We start from the raw sequence: 18,685 nt of genomic DNA on the forward strand, positions 1-18,685 counted from the left end.
TGACACGATAAATTACACTAAAACAGAGAATAGACAATAATCTAGCAGTCTCTGGACGTCTAGGCAGAGAGTAGTCACCGTACTAGCAATCTCTGCCTTATTATCCACGCCCACCCCAAATACTTTGCGGTGGCGATTATGATCCAAGTTAAGGTAGTCGATCTGACAATGCGCAAAGCTACCATACTACTTTTAGTACCCAGATTCCTACACATAGGTGCCAGCCAAACTCGCCTTGGTGTAGAGTATAGTTTACAGGAGAACAAAAAATGACCAAGAGTTTCATTACCTTCCCCACAAACTGGGCAGGTAGCTGGGCCTCCTTCCCTCCACTTAGATGTTAAATTACGAAGAGGAAGAGAGCCCGCCCTTAGTTGAAAAAACAGTTTCCTGTCCAAAGGTTTGGATATATAATCCCAGTACAGTTCATATATGGGGTACAATTTAACCTCAAGAAAACTAGCAGTCATGGACCCACAGTTGATGCTGAGCAAACTCCTATTAGCAACATTTTCCCCAAAAATATTTTTTAGGGTTGTCTTATTGGGAAATAATGCCCCAGCTGGGTCGGACCATAATCCATTTAGACCCAGTTCAGATAGTGCGAATTTTAATGATTTGAACCATCTAATTCTATTAAAGCAATCTGCTTTAATAACGTCAATGAACCCAGCCGCATAATGAGAGAGCTCGGGTGTGGTCCATAACCTACGCCAATATAAAATCGGTCGTAGTTTGCCCATTTCCGAGATTTATTTCCTGCCGAGCTCATATCTCAAAGGCAATAACGGACTACTCTGTGGAGTACCCGTTAGTTTCCTAAAAAAATTGTTCTCAGAGGTTTGTAGCTCCTGCAAATTTTCGTGCCCCCATAGCTCAGCCCCATATAATGCTGACCCAATTGCTTTTGCCTCATATATGATCAGGGGTGGTTTGATCAGTTTGGTCAGTGATTTCCTATGCTCCTTAATAATGGTGCCAGCTAATTGCTTGTGCCTTAATGTTGCAATATTTAGATGCTGGTTCCACCTATTATCGTTAGAGATGAGGATCCCCAGGTATGTGAATGATTTTACAACCTCGAGAGTGCGTCCACTCATGGTAATATTAGGTTTAAAATTTCTATGCGCGTTAAAAACCATGAGTTTTGTTTTAGACGCATTCACCTCTAGACCGTGGTCCCCACAAAACTTATCGAATATGGCCAATGCTTTTTGCAGACCACTTGGAGTTTTGGATAAAATTAACGTGTCATCGGCGAACATTAAAATCGGAACTTTTACACCTGCAAGAGAGGGAGCATCGACTGCCTGTGATTGAATGCGGGGGACAATGCCGTTAATAAAAAGGGTGAACAAAGTTGGTGCCATTGAGCACCCTTGCCGAACCCCACGCTCAACAGGAAATTCGGCTGTATCATTACCGTATCCACCCCATTGGATTTTAGCGTAGGTACCTTCGTGTAATCTCATGATCAAAGTCAGCAAGACTCCTGGGACCCCTAGGGCCACAAGTACTTCCCACAGTTTCGCCCTTGGTACCAGGTCGAAGGCAGCCCGCAAATCGACAAAAGCCGCATAAAGGCTGCCCCCACCTAGCACCACGGTCCTCCACTGAATCAGCTGGAACCAAAAAACTTGATCCACAGTACTAGTAGCCCTGCGAAACCCAGCCTGGAAGGGAGATAGAATGTTATATTCTTCCGCCCAGTCGAGCAATCTGTTAACAATCACTCGCCCAACAATTTTTTGCACTGTATCAATTAAACTAATTGGGCGGTAGTTGCAAGGCTGGGCACGATCTCCCTTTTTATACACAGGAATAATTACAGCACCCCGCCATGATACCGGGATTGCTGCACCCTTAGCAATGTGGTTTATTAACAAGTATATATATTTACACCACCTTCCAGTGTCATTTAAAAAGACGTCCGCTGGGACCCCGTCTATGCCAGGAGCTCGTCCACTGTGTACGGTTTTAAGGGCCGACAGAATTTCACCCTGCGTGAAGACAGTGTCTTCAGAAAATGTATAAATAGGGCAGGTACTATTTACAATCTGGTCCCTAATAGCATACTGATCACTAAAGAAATTTATCCAGGCGTTCTGTGGGACATTGTTATTACTTGCCTCTTCAGACCTTTCTTGACCCCATTTGACAATATGCCAAAATAATCTAGAATCTTTTCGATCACTAGCACACTTCAACTTATCCCAATGGGCTTCGTCCCAGTCTCTTTTCGCCTTGGCAATACAAATTTTGTAAAACTTTCTGGCAGATCGAATAGCCCCCAGGTTTTTACTCTTAATTGCCACTCCCAGAGAAATTCGTGCCACCTTGCAATCATGATTATACCATTTAGCTACTCTATAAACACGTGTCGTCTTTGGATTTACTGGTTTCAAGAAGTAACTTTTAATTTCTTGGAAGAGGAACTCATGTACTTTGGTAGTATTGACTTGACCCGTAATGTTCCCTGACACACATTCTAGGGCCATAATAGCCTTATCGGTCGCAACTCCCATTTTTTCTATGGCTTGCTGGTCTGTCCTAACACTTGTCCATCTTAGCCTACGCATATCATTTGTTGGTACAATTAGCGGGGGTAGGAGATCATCCAGAGGATTAAAAGCATTGGATTCGGACGACCACCATTTGTGAGTAACACATAGTGGATTATGGTCACTCTCTAACATTTCTGTTACAACCATATCACTAACAGTTGACCAAAGGGAAAAGCTACAAATGATATAGTCAATACGACTTTTGCTTCTCCCATTGTTAAAGGTCATAGCTGGTATTCTATCTGACTTTGTCCTTCCATTCAGAGCTCTTAACCCTTGTTCGAGGCACATTGCATTCAGACCCAAAATATCCTCTGTCCAACGAGTTACTGGGATAGTATCTAGTAAGGGGATATCCCATTGTTTGTCTTCCTCTACACCTAGGAAAGCTTCACCAGTGTCTAGAGGTTCAAACGTGCGGTTTAGATCCCCTGCAATTATTATATTTTTCCTACTAGAATGTGTCTCAAGGAGATTATACAGGGTAAGAAGAACCACAGATTTTCCTGCATTTCCACCTCTGGCATATATATTATAAATATCGATGGATAAGGATAAGTTACTCATGAGTCTAATGAGCTGAATATCTTTTTGACCAATCTCCACGCATTTTACTACAACCTTTAGGGATTGTTTGACCCATATAGTAAGGCCCCCCATCGGGCGCCCTTTAGGGCCCTTAGCAGCTGGTACATGGAAATTTAGGTACCCCAAAGCAAAAACGGGGTCACAGGCCCATGTCTCCTGAAAGATACAAACGTCGAACTTGCTAACGAACCCAAACCAATCACCACAATCCAGCTTGGAACATAGCCCAGCCACATTCCAAGATAATAAATTCCCAAGATCATGTGCCATTACAGGTTTAGGGCTAGAGACGAGCCCATTCGACACAATATCGTCTATACCATTGTAATTAGCATTTTCAATGATTAAACCAGCTATGGCCTCAAGATTAACAATCTCAGGTCGAGTGCCTACGAGATGACCTAGCTCCCCAGTAGAGCGTGAATCAAACGAATGGTGAAATGGTTGTCAATCACAAGCATCCAAGTTTGAAAGGGCAGAAAATCTATTTTCCACACCTAGACCCCACTCACGAAATCCAACATCATTACTACCCCTATTGGACACAACGTTCCATTTGGTTCTTAGAATACTAGGATTCGGACCTCTTCCTTTCCGAGGATAAAAGAAGTCCAGGGTCAGTGGAACAATTGAGGTTGACCTTCGCTGTGGAGGCAAGATGTTAGGCAGGATGTTTGATAGTACCTCGGGGTCAGTGAAGTTGAGAACAACACAATCCCCCCTGAGCCTCTTAACTCTATTACCAATCCACTCAACCCTCCTGGCATTAACAAGTTCTTCAGATAGTTGCTGCTTCCCCCAGGGGGATATTACCATGTTGTTTGTAAGCCACGATAAAGATTTATTTAATAAAGATGGAACTGATTCAACCTCCCCAGATGCCAAAGGGGGAACATTTGCAAGGACAAGAACTAATGGAGAGGCTTCAACTACAAGCTCGAAAGACCCTTTCCCCGTATTAGAATTATTAGTGGTGGAAATAGGGGGTACAACTCCAGAGGCACCACTAGATACATTAGACAGTGGTACAGGAATAGAATCAGATCCACTATTTTCGCCAAATAGTGTTTTACTCGTTACTGGCTCTACCCTAGACACAGCGACTTCAGTAATGTTTCCTGCCTTCACCAGAGTTTTCTCTAGTAAACCTCCTAATCTATTAACCTCAGCGGTTAATTTATCAATTTTACTAACCAGAGGTTTAACTATTCCTTTAATTTTTGTGTCCATCATGCTCCATAGTTTAGTAAATTGAGCATTGGAGAGGGTTACATAAGCTTCACTGAACAGATCATCCTCCTCATCCTCAGATGTTTTCCTTGGAGGGGTTGCAATTTTATTTCTACCAGATCTTAAACCCCCCCGTTTTGGGATAACCTTACTTTTGCCCCTAGTAACCCTCAGAGCTGGAACAGGGGTTACAATAGGGATAGGGGACTCAATATTGGTGGATATCACTGACACCCCTTCACTATCACTAATGGCTTCAGTAAGAGCAACTACGCCACTAGGCAAGGTGGTATTTATATCGTGAAGAGAATCATGAGCCACACAAGAGGTACTGCTGTTATGTAAAACCGAAGAATCCCCTAACTCTTTATCGGCCATAAGAAATTGGTTAGATGAATCTAATCCCAGTGAGGATCTCCTGTCGTTGTTGATTTTTGCCACAACTTGTATAAGATAATTATCTATGGTGTTATTAGCTGGGATTTGTTTTTTCCCAGGCATGAATAAGGAGAACAATACAGCTGGAACACAAGAATCAGTAATTGTTATGATTACCCTGAATAGTCCGAGCTGCTCATATGTCCGAGAATAGTTAAAAGAATTTTTCAGGCAGGGTCCCTGGCCCAACCCAACCGAGTCCCGCGATGCTCCCGCGACGCTCCCGCGACGCGGATGGCAAACACTCTATTTAAAGAAAAGGTGATGGACAGGGGGTGTGGCAGTCAATCAGGGAGAGCGGACCAGGTGTGTTAGTGGTCAGGCAGGGACTTCTGGTCAATGAAGTCCCTGGACGCTCGCAGCCCAGATACACACAGTCCTTCAGGGAAGCACTACGGCGCTAAACAAACAATCCAGGAAGGTCAAAACGGACGAAGCGGGACCCGCGAAGCGGGTCCGGCAAGGCGTAACTGAAGCAGGTAGCAAGTAGCAGGCGTTAACAGAGTTCTCCAGTTGTTCAGCACAGCAGAATGTTCCCGGGGCACACGATGGTACAAGCGCCTAAATCCCCCTCGTGAACAGGGGGCGTGGCAGTCAATCAGGGAGAGCGGACCAGGTGTGTTAGTGGTCAGGCAGGGACTTCTGGTCAATGAAGTCCCTGGATGCTCGCAGCCCAGATACACACAGTCCTTCAGGGAAGCACTACGGCGCTAAACAAACAATCCAGGAAGGTCAAAACAGACGAAGCGGGACCCGCGAAGCGGGTCCGGCAAGGCGTAACTGAAGCAGGTAGCAAGTAGCAGGCGTTAACAGAGTTCTCCAGTTGTTCAGCACAGCAGAATGTTCCCGGGGCACACGATGGTACAAGCGCCTAAATCCCCCTCGTGAACAGGGGGCGTGGCAGTCAATCAGGGAGAGCGGACCAGGTGTGTTAGTGGTCAGGCAGGGACTTCTGGTCAATGAAGTCCCTGGACGCTCGCAGCCCAGATACACACAGTCCTTCAGGGAAGCACTACGGCGCTAAACAAACAATCCAGGAAGGTCAAAACGGACGAAGCGGGACCCGCGAAGCGGGTCCGGCAAGGCGTAACTGAAGCAGGTAGCAAGTAGCAGGCGTTAACAGAGTTCTCCAGTTGTTCAGCACAGCAGAATGTTCCCCCGTATGTATGTCAAACGGGCGCAGCTAAGCATTAACACAACAACAAAACAAACAAGATCACTTAGCGAAGACTGAGTGCTGATAATGGATACACACAGCCCATCATCTTAAGAGTTCGATTGCAGCCAATGTGCACTCAAACCTGCCCCCTCCTTGTGAGTTGCACCCCATATTTCATGAGTTGTAACTGCTGCACTAACCGTAGCGCTTTGAGATCTAAAGCGCTACATAGGTCTAATCGATTAAACAGTCGCCAACATGCTGTGCTTGTAAAGAGAATGTGCTAAAAGTGTCCAGCTTCCTCATCATGTCCTCATGAAAGCGCCAACTAAAGGACTCCCTGAATGGTGCAACGGACATGAAGCAGCCTCTGCGATCAGAAATAAACACTTTGAACGTTGTCCAGTTTCACAGCAACATTTCCTTAATGTTCTTTAAGTCACAAAACAGTAATACTAAAAGCATCTCAAAATAAAGGCACACAAACATCAAGTTTGTGGAAAGAGAAAGCACATTGTAAGTCAAACGAGCGCAGCATAGGATTAACACATGTTCTTCGATGTTCTTTGAACGAGAACATCAAAGGGGCGCCGCGAAAGTGATTGCGGGCGAAAGTGAAAGTGATCGCGGGCACTTAATGAGCATGACAAGGTTTGCCAGCCTCTGCTTCTAAGCGTGCGCCCGCGCACATGCACTGTAGCTCTAGGCTGGCCATGGTAGCATTTTTTTGAGCCCTCACAAAAAGTCTCGCCAGACCAGCGCATGCGCTGGGTCAGGCGAGACCTAAAAAACTATTATGGGTTGAGGCTTAAACATCCCATGTCATTGTAAATAGAAAGCACACATCTAGAGTGGATTCCTTGTACTTGTCACAATATGTGCTCACTCTTCAGATAGGTTCTTTTTAACAATTCCAGTTTCATCAATTGTTGTCTTTTTCTATGATTTCTTCAATTTGCCATAAGCTTGTATAAATATCACAACCAGTTACGCCTTAGTTTTCATACCGTGATCTTCTGCACAGTCTTAGAAACGTTGATGTAGGCAAATGATGATGGATAAGCAGGTGTAGTTGTTTTTAATGAGGCCTGTGTGCCCTGTGCTTGCAAAGTATAGTCTGGAAATGCATTTCATTTTGCAAATTAACCATTGAGAATTTTGTAATTTCCTGGTCTTCACATTTTTTTGTTGGTTTCAATTTGTGACTTGTCTCGATTTCAAACGTATGTGCTAGAAACAGTATTGTGTGAGGATAGTGTGTACATTCCCCTAAGGAGTTATACTCCTCTTCAGTATTTGTTGCTGATACTTGCTGTCACAGCTGTACCTTCACCTATGGTTGAAAGAAATGTTCTTTAATGCTGCACTCTTCATCCTGATGGATTGTTGTGTGTTTTCAGTCTTCCCTTGTGTTTTCTAAATTTCAGGGCCATACTCAACCATAATATCCTACTTGCATCACAAGGATAGTCTTTTTTAAAAACTAAAGTTTCCCTCACTTCCCAAGTAACATCACTCTGGCGAAAGTGAAACCAAAAGTGAAACCAATCAGCACCATTCTCCCAAGTGAATCCCTGGTTGGGGATCGCACCAGGGTCATGATTTCAAAGCAGGATTCGGCCCACTAGGCACCAGGGAAGGCAACTGTGGAGGGAGTGCCCCCCTCCCGCTCGTCAGCCTACCTAAACAATATTTTTGCCCTGTGGGAGGGATTTGAGGGTTACCGCAAAACGGCCCTGAGGGCGACAAGACAACCCCTTGAAATATAATTTAAAAAAAAGAAGGGGTGGGGGCAGAAAGATGTAGCTTTCGGGTTTACGATTGATATTTCACACCTGTTTCCACCACCAACTGAAAATTGGTAGAAAGCAACAAAAAACAAACAAAAATAGAGTGCCACTTAGAAGAATGCAAAAACTGTGGGATTTTATTTTTTTTACAACCCTGCTCACTCCTGAAAGCTGGGAAGGTGGTGAACTTAGCATACCAAGCTTTTTGTTGATGTGCGTCAAACATCACAAAAGGGCTCAGTGCTGAGGCTGGAAAAGCCTCAGTACTCACAAAACACAGAATTTATGAAATCTTGTATCTAATTTTGATCTCTGTCTTTTCCTCCTATTTCTTTTCTGTTTTTATTACGATTTTCAAAAATGTTATTTTATGTCCCAAAACATTTTTAACATTGTTTTGCCTTTTCAAGGATAGACAACATGAAAAAGTAAAGCACTTCGAGAAACATGATTAAATAACTGTGAGCACTTCATTTATGATTACTTTAGGCTAATTATCACAATTTTCCCAATTTTTTCCAGAATGGAAAGATGCGCAGAGATTTGCAGGTAACTACGTTGTCACAGAGGTACCTTGCTTTGCTCGAAATGTTGAACAGAGTTTATGAACATTCACTGGATGTAATGTAATGCATTGACGTTTATGTCGTGCACCTTACCCGTTGTGAGGCAATAAGCGCTTAAGAGGTGTTTTATAGAGGGATAATTAACTAAATGATCAAAGGCCAGAGATGCAGCTCTGTCTGGGATGGAAGCAAACTATCTAAAAGAAAAAGTTACCTATCTTCGCTAAGGTTTTTCTGGTGGATACTCTATCTACCTGCAGATTACTCACCTTTTGCATATCCCATGTGTCTGAACCAGGAAGAACCTTGGAAGAACCAGGAATTCTTCCAAGACTCTCCACGCCGGCAGGGGATACCTGTTCCACTTCGGCACCGAAAGCGGTCCATTGTGATGTCACTGGACCTATAAAGCACCCCCACTGGCACACTGATGATGTCAGTTTCCCATCCATATTTTAAGTATCTTAGGAGGATGAGTCGTTGAGGAACGTGCAAGTAGACAGAGTTTCCACAAGAAAGATAGTTAGCGAAGGTACATAACTTTCTTCTGATTGATACTTCTATATGCAGATTCTTAAACCTTTTAAAATAAATTCCACAAGCCGTAGAACAACCTGGAACTGGGCTCATGGTGGCTATACCAAGAAATCCTTTTGCACTTACAAGTCCAAGTAATGCTTTGCAAAAGTGTGGTGAAAGGCCCAGGTTGCCACCTTGCAGATTTCGGCAACCAAGACTTCCCTTGCACAGGCTGAGATGGAAGATGTCATTCTGGTGGAGTGAGCCCTAGTGCCGTCCAGTGGTTCCTTATGAGCCAAGGCGTAGCAAATAAAATGGTCCCTTGTGATAAAGGTCTCTTCTAGACTTCCTTACCCTTATCCATGCCCACATACCAGATAAACAGTTGGTCATCACTTCTGAACTCCTTGGTTCTGTCAATGTAGAAGCTGACCTCTCTCTTGGGTCTAGTCTGCGAAGCCTATCTGTGTCTTTTGTAGGATGTGAGGGAGGAAATAAGGTTGGCGGGGTGATGGAAAGACTAGTGGTGTAACATTAGCCCACGCAGCCCCTGCAGTGTGGGGTGCTCCTGGGGGCCCCCCTGGCTATGGCCTGAGAGATCCTGACTGGATCCTGGGCTTGGGGGGCCCCCTCCATGTACATTGCAGGGGGGGGCTCAAGTTTCGTTTCGCCACTAGGATTGGACTAGGTGAAAAGACATAACCACCTTAGGCAGGACGCAGCCCTGGTTCTGAGAACCAGCTTGTCAGGAAATAAAGTAATGGATTGAGGCTTAACACTTAATGCCTGCAACTCATTCACGCTCACACATTTTGTAGATGTGATGGCAATACGAAACTGTGTTTTGAAAGTAAGCAGTCACAAGTGGCAACTGTGCAAACACTCTAACATGGTACACATTAAAAATGTAAGAATGAGATTCAGGTCCCATAGTGGCATTATGAACGGTATTGGAAAAAACCTGTTGGTAAGACCCTTCAAAACCACATAACTATAGGAGCTTTGAAGAGGAATGGTTGTTCAGGGAGTCAGAGAAAGGCCAACAAGTGGCTCTTGACTGCGCCTACTGAACACCCCTGTTATGCTAGTGACAGAGCGAAACGTAAGATGTCAGATAAGTGGGTATGCAGAGGGTCTGCTGAGTAATCTGTGCACCTTTAAACAACCCTACACCATCTCCTAGAGTATACCGCTTTGGTGGAATATCCGCAGGCACATAAGATAACATGCACCACTTCAGGAGAAGGCATCCAAGCATGAAGGTGGAGGCTCTGCAACAGCGAGAGGAGGTCTACCCTGTAAGGGATGGGGAGACGGGGTGGTGCACACAGCGAGAAGTGCATCAGGTCCACATACCAAACCATTTGTAGCCAGTCAAGGGCTATCACAATAGCCTGAGCCCGGCAGAGGTGGATCTTCCTCAGGGCTTGAAGAATCAAGGTTGTGGGAGGTAATGCGTAGTGAAGCTAAAGTTCCACTTTAAGTGAAATGATATCCCCTGTGTTCTCTGCAATGTATAATGGAGGGATCAGAATTTTGCGCAGTGTGCACTGTTCAGAGTGGCAAAGGTATTCATCAGAGGAGTGGCCCATAGGCTGAAGACATATTGGACTTCCACTGGGTGAAGACACCACTCATGGTCGGCATGATGACGCCCACCAAGACTGTCCACTTGAACATTCAGTACACCGACAATGTGATTGGCTACAAACAAAATGTGATGATCCTGCTCCCATGGCCAGAGCCGCAGATCTTCCCAGGAGAGAAGATGTGACACTACACCCCCCTGCTTGTTTATGTGCCACATCATGGTGGTATTGCCCATCAAGATCTGGACATACTGACCGCTATGGGAAGGTCTCCTCTGAAGACGAGAGACGTCTGATCTCTGGATTTTCCAGGTGAGTTCCCCACCCTAGAGTGGCAGGAACTGTGGTGACTGCTGTCACTGCCTGCGAAGGTGTGAGTGGCTTCCCTTGAATCAGATTGTCTTCCACACTCCATCACCTCTCATCCACAGCTGTGTCCCTTGAGATCCGAATGGAACTCTAAAGATCACCACCATGTTGGAACCGCTGCCTGCAGAGACACTACTGGAAGGCCCTCATGTGCCAGCGTGCATGAGTAACCAACAGAAAGCAGTAAGCAACTAGATTTAGGAGGGTTAAGACCATCAAGACTAGGGTGCTTGAGATCTGCTCTGAACAGTGGCGGCTGGTGACATTTGAAAATGGTGATGCGCAAAAATGGGTATGACTTTTATGAGCAAAGAGCATCAGCAAGCTTGATGGACAAACGTGGGGTCCAAGTTGGGTCCTACTGCTGATAAAAAAATGAAAAAAGATGGGCAAATGGTGCATTTGAAAACAAATGAATTTCGTGATGAAGCAAGGCTTATTAAGCCTATAGTCTCAAAATATTAAACACATTAAAAACTGCCCCATATCTTACTGCAATAATATGTTAAACAGTTACTGTAATGTGCAAATTGGATAGCGCGACAACTTCAGCCCTTTAAAGTGTCTGCTTGCCCAGTGTCTTGCACTGTATGCGGCATCAACTTTGTAAGAAAATGCTCTAACCAGGCTTCAGGAGCACCCATAGCTGCTGGTTGCAATCAGTCTTGTACAAATATGTGCAGACAGGTCTTTAAGTGGGAATGGATGAAAAAAACAGGAGGCTCTCCAAAAGGGAATATGTCAAATACATTTCTGATTCCCATGGTGTGCCATCCATTCTGTATTTTTGTTTCTCTTTGAGATGTAATTCCATGCATATATATAACACAACATCTGACATACACCTAAAGTCTGTCAGTGCAATTGCCTTTGTAAATGGTTGTTAGCTGTTTAAGATAAATGAGTCACAACAATGATAGTGTCACGTGTCATGGAAGCCACACACTTCTTCCCTCAGCTCTGTGTCAATGTACAAAAGGCACACAGAGCAACTACGGTTTTTGAAACACAGGCCAACAGATATAATATTCTTAACAACATTCTGTGACAAGAAATGTAGGATTTTTTAAGTTTCAAAACCACAAGTAATTATACAGTTTCATCAGAAAATGTTGCACGACCTCTGAACCGGTAATGATGTCACAGGGAATCACAACACATCACAAGACATGAGATCTAGACATATGTTGAGAAAATGACTGTGTGGCTTCGAACCCAAATTACATCATGAGAAATAAAGAACATTAAACAAATAAGTGACCTTTGAATACTGAGCCCCTTCTTAAAGTCACCAAACACATCTCTCCATCAACAAACACACCAATGCATTGGTAGCAGTCAGTAACCTCAGCAGCCACTTAAGGTTAAGAGACAACTCTGTGCCACTAAGGACGCAATGCTGCAATCCTGGACTTTTATTTTACAATTGAAAAAAACTTACCTTGCCGGGTCCCGCGCTGGCTCTGCTTCTGGCCAGGTCCTGTGTTCAGCAGTTACAGGAAGCAGGCATCCTCCCTCCCCTCCCCGAAGCCAATCACAATGCTGCAATGGCAGCGTTGTGATTGGTGTCGACAGCGCTGACCAAACAGTTAGGGCCCACAACGTGGGCAAGCCAATCCCCCTGCCCTCAAGCAGGACCACCCATCCGTCCTCCCCCAACCAGACCCAACCAACGCGAGAAGCAGAAACATACAATGTTATTTAAAATACCATTTTATGTTTCTGCTTCTCGACTGCTTGAAGGCAGTGGGGCGACGCTCCTCCGCCCTAATGGAGGAGCCGCCCTTAGGAGCAACCCAGTCCATTATGGTCTGGATTTTGCTCTGTATGGTTGAACCTGGCCTCCACCCACAAGGTGGCCCAGGTACAAAACCTTGCTCTGCCCTATCTGGCACTTAGTAGCCTTGATAATGAGGCCTGCTTTCTGCAGAGCCTCCAAAACATTCTTCAGGTGGACCAGGTGATTTTCCCAGGTGGAGCTAAAGACAGCTATATCATCAAGATATGCTGCAATATAGGCTTCCAGAACTGTGAGAACTTAATTCACCAGCTTTGGAATGTGGCAGGTGCATTCTTCAAACCAAAGGGCATCACCACAAATTGATAATGCCCACTAGGGGTTGGAAATGCTGTTTTTGGTTTGGCACCCTCAGCTAGTCTGATTTGCCAATAGCCAGCAGTCAGGTCAAATGTGCTCAAGAACTTGGCTGAGGCCAAAGTGTCAATGAGCTCATCTGCCTTGGGAATCGGATGAGCATCAGTCCTAGTGACTGCATTGAGCCCGCTGTAGTCCACACAGAACCTCATCTCTCTCTTACCACCCTGGGTGTGAGGTTTTTCCTCCTGTCCCTCATCAGTTGCCATGAGAAAGCCCATGTCAGCCTTATCCACAAAAGGTTTGAGCCTGTTCACATGGAGCACCCTATGAGGGCTCGTAGGAGTGCCAAGGTCCACCAAGTAGGTGACCTCACCTTTTTGCTCAATTATGGTATGGGGTTCACACCATTTATCTTGGAGTGTTGCTGGGGCCACAGGCTCCATCACCCACACCTGCCCTGGCTAGTAAACAGTCAGGACAGCCTTTTGGTCATGCCAAGCGTTTTGCAATTCTTGACTTGCGTCAAGGTTTTTGCTGGCCTTCTTCATGTACTCAGCCATCCTGGAGTGGAGACCAAGTACATAGTCCACTATGTCTTGTTTGGGAGGTTTGAGAGGTAATTCTCATCCCTCCTTCACCAAACACGAGGGACCCCTAAAAAGATGCACAAATAGAAGTTCAAATTGGGTTGGAGCCAACCCCCTCCTGAAGGACCTCTCTGTAGGCAAAGAGAAGGCAGGGCAACAGAACATCCCATTTTCACCTAAGCTTTTCTGGGAGGCCCATGATTATGCCCTTGAGGGTCTTGTTGTACATTTCAACTAACCCATTCCATTATGGGTGATAGGGTGTGGTGAACTTGTAGTTCACTCCATACTCCTTCCACATTGCAGTTATGTAACTTGACATGAAGTTTGTACCTCTGACAGTTAAATCCTCCTTAGGGAAACCCACTCTGGAAAACATTCCCAGGAGGGACCTCGCCACCACATGGGCTGTGGTGGTTCCAAGGGGAATTGCTTCTGGGTATCTAGTGGCATGGTCCACCACCACTAGAATATAACTGTGCCCAGATGCTGTTGGAGGGTTCATGGGACCAATGATGTCAATACCAACCCTTAAAGAGGGAACCCCCACCACTGGTAGTGGTATGAGGGGGCCTTAGTGGTAACAACTGACTTGCCACTGGCTTCGCAGGTGGTACAGAAGTGACAAAACTCCTTGGTTTCCTTAGACATGTGAGGCTAGTGAAAGTGAGGGACACGTCAGTCCCAAGTCTTACTTTGGCCCAAGTGTCCTGCTAAGGGGATGTCATGTGCCAAGGTGAGTAGGAAGCCCCTAAACTTCGAAGGTATGACCAACCTCTTGGTTGCACCAGGCTTGGGGTCTCCACCCTCTGAGTAAAAGAGCCCCACATCCCAATAGATCCTGTGGGATCCACTAACACTTCCAGCAGCCTCAGCAGTAGCTTGCTGTCTGAGGGGTTCAAGAGAGGGGCATGTTTGCTGCTCCAAGCTCAAGTCTGCAGTGGAAGGCCCCCCTTTCTCCAATAACTCAACCTGATCAGGTTCAAGCTCATCTGGGACAGTTCCTTCACAAGGACTTAGATCATCACCCTCAGGAGACTGATCCACACTCTGAGTCAGGGGGGAATACACAGCCTTCCCCCCTCCAGCCCAGGCTGAAGTCTCCTAATCATTGCCCAACAAAAACTGTATTGGTAGGTCTGAACTTACCACAGCCTTTTTAGGGCCAGTTACCCCTCCCTAGCAGAATTTAACAACTGCCAAGGAATGGTCAGTCCTGACATTGTTTGCATTGGCCACTTGGTACATTTTCCCAAGTATGATTTGGTCAGGGGACGCAAGATTCTGTCACCATAGTGACACTTGCACCTGCGTCCCTGTATGCCATGCCCACCTTACCATTTAACAAAGGCTGTTGCCTGTACTTGCCCAGATTACTGAGACTGACAAGTAAGATCTTGCCACCATCACAGACAAGCACAGCCTAAGTTGGAGTTCTAACTAGGCCAAAACCCATCTCAGAGCCCAAGGTTAACTCTACTAATCCCTTGTTCCCTGTACCACCACTTGTATGTACTTGTGCTAGGGGGCACAGTGGCCTTAGAGGCACTGGTGGTAGGAGGATTTTCCTTGGCTTTTGGACATCCAGCATCTCTTGTCCAATGTGTCTTCTATTTACAGAGATAGCACCAAGGTTTCTTTTTGCCTTTACCTTTGTTGGATTGTGACTCCCCTCCAGATGCAGGTTTTTGGGGCCATTATGTAGAGTCTTTGTCTTTATCCTTGTCCCCACCCTTAGCTTGAGTTTTAGAATAATCTTGCTACTTCTGGTCACCACCATGGTTCTGATTTTTCTGCTTCATCCTGGTTCTGACCTATTTATCTGCCTTCTTTCCCAATTCTTGGGGAGAAGGCAGGTCTGAGTCCACCAGGTACTGATGCAATAGCTGATTCTGGCAATTATTAAAGATCTGCTCCCTCATAATCAAATTGTACAATCCATCAAAATCATGCCCTTTCCACAAAGACTACCCAATCTTGATTCTGTGTCTTCTGGGTGTCTCTGAACGTAATCCTATACTGTTAAGTGGTTAGGCCAAACCCATCAATGAGAGCACTCTTCAAAACTGAGTAATTGTCAGCATCCTCTTCTCTAACAGTGAGGAGCTTATCTCTACATTTGTCAGCAAAGGAGAGCCACAAGATAGCTGCCCACTGCTCTTGAGGGACCCTCTGAACTTTACAGGCCCTCTCTAAAGCAGTTATCCATTTATGGATGTCATCCCCAACATGGTAGGGTGGGCCAATCTTGCTCAGGTTCCTATGATCAAAGGAATGTTCCTTAACTCTAGGGACACTGTTGCTACCACCATGGGACTCTAGTCCCACATTCTTTCTAGCTCTCTGGACTTCTAGGGACTCTATGTCAAGGGCCAACTGCTCTTTCCTGAGCCTAAGCCTAGCTTTCTCAAGTTCAAGAAATTGTTACTCCCTATCAAAAAGAGTGGTCCCTCTTGCTAGGTACAGAGGTCCCTACAGACTGTCCTGAGTGATTAGACTCTTCAGAGGGAGATCTCAATCTCCTTAGTAAACTCTGCACCCTTCCAGGAGGAATGAAGAGGGGTCCTCAAGGCCTTTTTCATCCTCCTCCTTAAGATCTGATTTGTCCAGGTGGGAGCCATCAGGTCCCCCTGGTCAGGGTTAGATTCTAGGTCAAAGAGGTGTTCCCCTCTAGCCCTATCTTCATACCCTGGCCCAACCACTCTGTGCTGTTCATCTGACCCAGGAGTCTTCCTTAGATCATCTAACAGTAACACCTCTACCAGGCATTGAGTGTTGGCACTCGTCCCTGTCTTCAGCTTCCTACAGGCACACAGTGCTTTCAGTTCTTGGAACAAAAGTTCACTGTATCTAGAAGGCAGAGAGCCACTGGCATCTCCTTTAGTAGACTTACTAAGTGTGGTGTGGTGTTGCACCTAACTAACCTAGTGGGAGCTAAACTCTCTTAGGTTGCAGAAAGGGTGTGCTAGACCCTTAACTTACCCTACCACAAGTTCAGTAGAACTTACTATTCTAAGCTTGTATTATATGTGCCTAGTACAAGTGGTTTTTCAGTTAATCAATACAAAGATTTATCTGGTAAAACAATGCAGACTTCAATCTCAACCGCTGTACACCAATGTGAGAGGCTGGCCAGGTATATGTTGTTGACTAATGTAAGTGGACAGACTATCCTTATGGTGATTTAAGAGGTCTCAGACAACCTTAGAAAGCTATCCAAGTGGTAGCTGTGGAGAGCAGCCTTTAGGCTTAGTCTTGAAGGAGTGTAAAGTAGCTTGTTTTACCTGAATGCAATTATATAGCATAGATTCAATGAAAGAGAACCACTCAAAGGTATATATAAAAATATGTGATTAAACAAAGAGGACTAGCTTAATTTGACCAAAGTGTTACAGTACTCAAATTAGTTCTGTCACGGGCACCTTGTTGGTGTATTCATGAAGCCCTCACCCACCAACCTAGTTGGTGGCATGCTTCATCATCGGGCCCACCCAGTGACACCTAGTATGTCCCGGGTGTGCTACGACGCCTGATTACAGCGGAGCTGGTATATTGCTGAGAGTGCAGTGAGGTTGGGTGAGTTGTGATTTAAAACGGCTTGCTGGTGGTCCCAGTACCCGAGGGTAAATTAAATTTTAATAACTGGGCCGTCACCAGCGGTTAAAAGTAAGGCTACAGGACGCATGAGGGTGGCGAGTTACTGCCCCCTGCGTCCTTCAGATGGTCGACATGTTTCAGCCAGTGCCATAGAGTATTCTGGCTTTCCTCAGGACCGTTTTTTTAAAAAGGTGTGGTGAAATAAAACAGACTTAGTGTTGTGGTACAGACTATGTGATACACTCACTAAGGCGTTTTTCTATATGTGAGAGGGGGATTCCCTTCTCATGCATACGCTTTGGGTTATTAGCCAAGGCTTCCTGGAGGGAAGCGGTAAGGGGATGACCAGTCTTTCTGGTCAGTGCCTGCCTTGTACCTGTTGTCCCGCCGTCGTCCTCCTTTTTATATAAAAATATACCTTTATTATATGATACTCTCTACTATGTTCCATTATCTCCTGCACAGGGATATACACAAAGCACACAATACTATAGCAAAGAAATAACAGTAAATACCACTATTACACAGTAGGCCCCGGGGGAGGACCAAACCATATACTAAGAAAGTGGTATAAGTACCACGACTCGAGTCACGATGATGTCGAGATGACGTAAAATTGCTGGGACCCCAAGGAACCACCCAAGGTGAGATGATAGGGACCCCACAGAGTGCATGTGCAGTGTGGGGACACGACCGCGTGCTCTGCACAAGCCTATGTTCAAGTCGCGGTTGGAGTTTTAAAGATTGAAGACCCTTCCCAGTGGACCTTGAAGAAACCCCGTGGAAGACAGAGGATTGGAGAGCCATCCCACCCGTGGAGACCGAAGTGCCTAAGTTACCTATCCCAGGGAAGCCAGGTGCATAGGTGGGAAGTGGCGTCGGAAATTGCTGTCGAACTCAATAGATGACTTTGAGAAAGTGCCACTGCTGGAAGAGAGAAGAATGTCTGTTGGAATCCAAATGTGGATTCTTGTCGAGGAGTACCTGAAAGCAGAGGGGGTCTGGGTCACTTGAGAGTGACCAGGGGCTCGGTAGAGGAATGCCCACCGATGTTGGGTGCTTCAAGATAGTTGACGGCGACCTTGACTCTGCAGCTGTGGGGACCAGGCGACGTTGAGGACAACCAGGAGCTGGATGTGAGCTGTCCCACAAAGAATGTCGAGTGCTGAGGGGTCTGTGTCCAGCGTGAGCACCAACAAGCCTTGGCAAAAGCAACCCATGCAGGAGGTCAAGGAAGTGTACGGCTCAGACCAGCAAGGTCCAGGAGACTCACCACAACCAGGGCAGTCAGGGCAAGCCTAGAGCAACCAGGGGAGCCCATGAAAAGCAAAGTTTTCCCTCAATTGGACCCACAGGCCGGAGGCACATGAGTCGCGAGAGAACCTCGGGCAGTTTAAAAAAACAACAGGCCATGGAGCACACGGTGCGAGGTGGTAGAAGATAGGAAAAGTTGCCAGAGGTTGGAGCTACTTGGAGCCCAATGCACCCGTCAAGAAATTACCAACAAGCATATGCACTTGCAAATATACGTGGTGCACAGGGGTTCGGGTATTGCAGCCCCAATGAGGGATACTGGCCTCAATCTCGTGAG

At 45.8% G+C, this 18,685-nt stretch overlaps 1 protein-coding gene across 2 annotated transcripts in view; it reads left to right on the plus strand.

The window, feature by feature from the left end:
* LOC146802311 (E3 ubiquitin-protein ligase TRIM39-like) overlaps window positions 1-18,685 on the plus strand; it is a 139,409-nt gene that overhangs the window by 93,369 nt on the left and 27,355 nt on the right. The window contains exon 6 of one of the 2 annotated variants that reach the window (XM_085621881.1): window positions 8,292-8,318. The exons of the other annotated variant lie outside the window; for it this stretch is intronic. Within the exon in view, the coding sequence (XP_085478007.1) occupies window positions 8,292-8,318 (27 nt within the window). The remainder of the gene's footprint in view (window positions 1-8,291; window positions 8,319-18,685) is intronic. 2 annotated transcript variants of the gene reach the window in all.

This window comes from Triturus cristatus, chromosome 8 (assembly GCF_964204655.1).
Source record: "Triturus cristatus chromosome 8, aTriCri1.1, whole genome shotgun sequence".
Taxonomy (NCBI): Eukaryota; Metazoa; Chordata; class Amphibia; order Caudata; family Salamandridae; genus Triturus; species Triturus cristatus.